Below are 3,315 nucleotides of genomic sequence, written 5' to 3' on the forward strand. Positions count from 1 at the left end.
TGAATTAGAATATGAAATGAAGAGCTGAATACCCTTATAGGTCATTTAGCGCTGCAAATAACCCTGAAAAAAAATGTGTGGAGAGGACGGGAAGAAAGATGGAATCTGACTGGAGGTACAGTAAAAGGAATGAAAGCGGTTACAGTTATTGGCCCAAGGAACGCAGCTAAGATCCTTAAGCAATGCCCACAGTGCACAGTATGAGAGTCACTGACAATCAGCCCTACCTCCCCTCCCCTCAGGGGTGCAACTCGGAGAGTTCAGACGATGGGTAAGATGGCAGTTGAAGATATTACAACGCACAAAAAAGCAATTAAAGGAATTTATGATGGAAATGATCTTGATAAAACCTTTCGCCTCGGCGTGGGGCAAAACTTTTAAGTCTAATTTGACTAAATAACCTGAGAGCTTACAAGCACAACAGGTTAGTTTCAGGAATCACTTTCCAGTTACGGGCCGTTTCTTGCAAACACAAGCATACGATGTTAATTGAACCTATACAGCCATGGTGCTCCTTTACAATGCAACCAACCACCACTTAACTTTTCTTGAAAAGCAAAACATGTTATTTTTTCGAGAACCTAACTGCTTCAGCGTCCCTTGACGATCCAAAATAGCATTATTACCTAGCTATATACAGGCTATGTTCCTTAGACTCAAACACATTTCGTTTCACAAAAATCCAATCGGTGTTCTAGTGAAAGTAAGTACTACCGTTTCAAATTCTATACGCTAGTGCTTGTATAAAACAACTTCTTTTAGCAGTCTAAGCAAGCTGCGCATATCTAAAAAGCTAAGTAGAGTCTTCATGTTTTGGCACTCATCTGGTAGCTTTGAGAGAACGACTGAGCATTAGCTCTAGAACTGAATCTACTATTCCAGATTAAGTTGAAATATCAGTTGAAATAACCAGTTCTAAAACAAAACCTGCCATTCCAGATTCGGTTGGAATAACCAATTCTAAAGCTGAATCTGCCATTCCAGACTCAGTTGGGTATCAGTTGGAATAACCAGTTCTAAACCTGAACCTGCCATTCCAGATTCAGTTGGAATAACTAGTTCTAAAACTGAACCTGCCATTCCAGATTCAGTTGGAATATCAGTTGGAATAACCAGTTCTAAAACTGAACATGCCATTCCAGATTCGGTTAGAATATCAGTTGGAATAACTAATTCTAAACCTGTAACCTGCCATTCCAGATTCAGTTGGAATATCAGTTGGAATAACCAGTTCTAAAACTGAACATGCCATTCCAGATTCGGTTAGAATATCAGTTGGAATAACTAATTTTAAACCTGAACCTGCCATTCCAGACTCAGTTGGAATATCAGTTGGAATAACCAGTCCTAAAATTGAACCTGCCATTCCAGATTCAGTTGGAAAATCAGTTGGAATAACTAGTGCTAAAACTGAACCTGCCATTCCAGATTCAGTTGGAATATCAGTTGGAATACTAGTTCTAAAACTGAACCTGCCATTCCAGACTCAGTTGGAATATCAGTTGGAATAACCAGTTCTAAACCTGAACCTGCCATTCCAGATTCAGTTGGAATATCAGTTGGAATACTAGTTCTAAAACTGAACCTGCCATTCCAGATTCAGTTGGAATAACCCGTTGGAATAACCAGTTGGAATAACCAGTTCTAAAACCGAATCTGCCATTCCAGATTCGGTTGGAATAATCAGTTCTAAAGCTGAATCTGCCATTCCCGATTCAGTTGGAATAACCACTTCTAAAACTAAACCTGCCATTCCAGATTCAGTTGGAATATCAGTTGGAATAACCAGTTGGAATAACCAGATCTAAAACTAAATCTGCCATTCCGGATTCGGTTGGAATAACCAGTTCTAAAACTGAAACTGCCATTCCAGATTCAGTTGGAATATCAGTTGGAATACTAGTTCTAAAACTGAACCTGCCATTCCAGATTCAGTTGGAATAACCCCTTGGAATAACTAGTTGGAATAACCAGTTCTAAAACCGAATCTGCCATTCCAGATTCGGTTGGAATAATCAGTTCTAAAGCTGAATCTGCCATTCCCGATTCAGTTGGAATATCAGTTGGAATAACCAGTTCTAAAACTAAACCTGCCATTCCAGATTCAGTTGGAATATCAGTTGGAATAACCAGTTGGAATAACCAGTTCTAAAACTAAATCTGCCATTCCGGATTCGGTTGGAATAACCAGTTCTAAAACTGAACCTGCCATTCCAGACTCAGTTGGAATAACCAGTTGGAATAACCAGTTCTAAAACCGAATCTGCCATTCCAGATTCATTTGGAATAACATGTTCTAAAGCTGAATCTGTCATTCCAGATTCAATTGGAATATCAGTTTGAATAACCAGTTATAAAGCTGAATCTGCCATTCCAGATTCAGTTGGAATATCAGTTGGAATAACCAGTTGGAATAACCAGTTCTAAAATTAAATCTGCCATTCCAGATTCGGTTGGAATAACTAGTTCTAAAACTGAACCTGCCATTCCAGATTCAGGTGGAATATCAGTTGGAATAACTAGTTCTAAACCTAAACCTGCCATTCCAAATTCGGTTGGAATATCAGTTGGAATAACTAGTTCTAAACCTGAACCTGACATTCCCGACTCAGTTAGAATATCAGTTGTAATAACCACTTCTAAAACTGAACCTGCCATTCCAGAATCAGTTGGAATAACTAGTTCTAAAACTGAACGTGTCATTCCAGATTCAGTTGAAATATCAGTTGTAATAACCAGTCCTAAACCTGAACCTACCATTCCAGATTCAGTTGGAATATCAGTTGGAATAACTAGTTCAAAAACTGATCCTGCCATTCCAGATTTAGTTGGAATATCAGTTGGAATAACCAGTTCTAAACCTGAACCTGCCTTTCCAGACTCAGTTGGAATATCAGTTGGAATAACCAGTTCTAAACCTGAACCTGCCTTTCCAGATTCAGTTGGAATATCAGTTGGAATAACCAGTTCTAAAACTGAACCTGCCATTCTAGATTCAGTTGGAATATCAGTTGGAATAACCAGTTCTAAACCTGAACCTGCCATTCCAGATTCAGTTGAATAACTAGTTTCTAAAACTGAACCTGCATTCAAGATTCAGTTAGAATAACTAGTTCTAACTGAACAGCCATTCCAGACTGAGTTGATCAGTTGGAATAACTAGTTCAAAATTTAAAACCGCCATTCCAGATTCAGCTAATACAGTTGAATAACTAGTTCTAAAATGAACCTCCATTCCAGACAGTTGGAAATATCAGTTTGAATAAAAAAACCAGTTCAAACCTGAAGTTACATAATATAAAAAAAAAAAAAAAG

At 38.3% G+C, this 3,315-nt stretch overlaps 1 protein-coding gene across 1 annotated transcript; it reads left to right on the forward strand.

The window, feature by feature from the left end:
• Positions 1 to 267: 267 nt before the first annotated feature.
• Positions 268 to 3,064, forward strand: LOC135198309 (uncharacterized). Its single transcript, XM_064225880.1, has 4 exons — positions 268 to 271; positions 1,041 to 1,205; positions 2,001 to 2,132; positions 2,448 to 3,064. Exons 1-4 carry the CDS (start codon positions 268 to 270, stop codon positions 3,062 to 3,064), a joined length of 918 nt encoding a protein of 305 aa, XP_064081950.1.
• Positions 3,065 to 3,315: the final 251 nt, after the last annotated feature.

Source organism: Macrobrachium nipponense, chromosome 22, assembly GCF_015104395.2.
Source record: "Macrobrachium nipponense isolate FS-2020 chromosome 22, ASM1510439v2, whole genome shotgun sequence".
NCBI classification, from domain to species: Eukaryota; Metazoa; Arthropoda; class Malacostraca; order Decapoda; family Palaemonidae; genus Macrobrachium; species Macrobrachium nipponense.

Coding starts and splice junctions, on each gene's coding strand:
- LOC135198309 (XM_064225880.1), top strand. Junction 1,206..2,000: donor AACCTGCCATTCCAGATTCA/GTTGGAATATCA, acceptor CTGCCATTCCAG/ATTCGGTTGGAATAATCAGT. Junction 2,133..2,447: donor AATATCAGTTGGAATAACCA/GTTGGAATAACC, acceptor CTGCCATTCCAG/ATTCGGTTGGAATAACTAGT.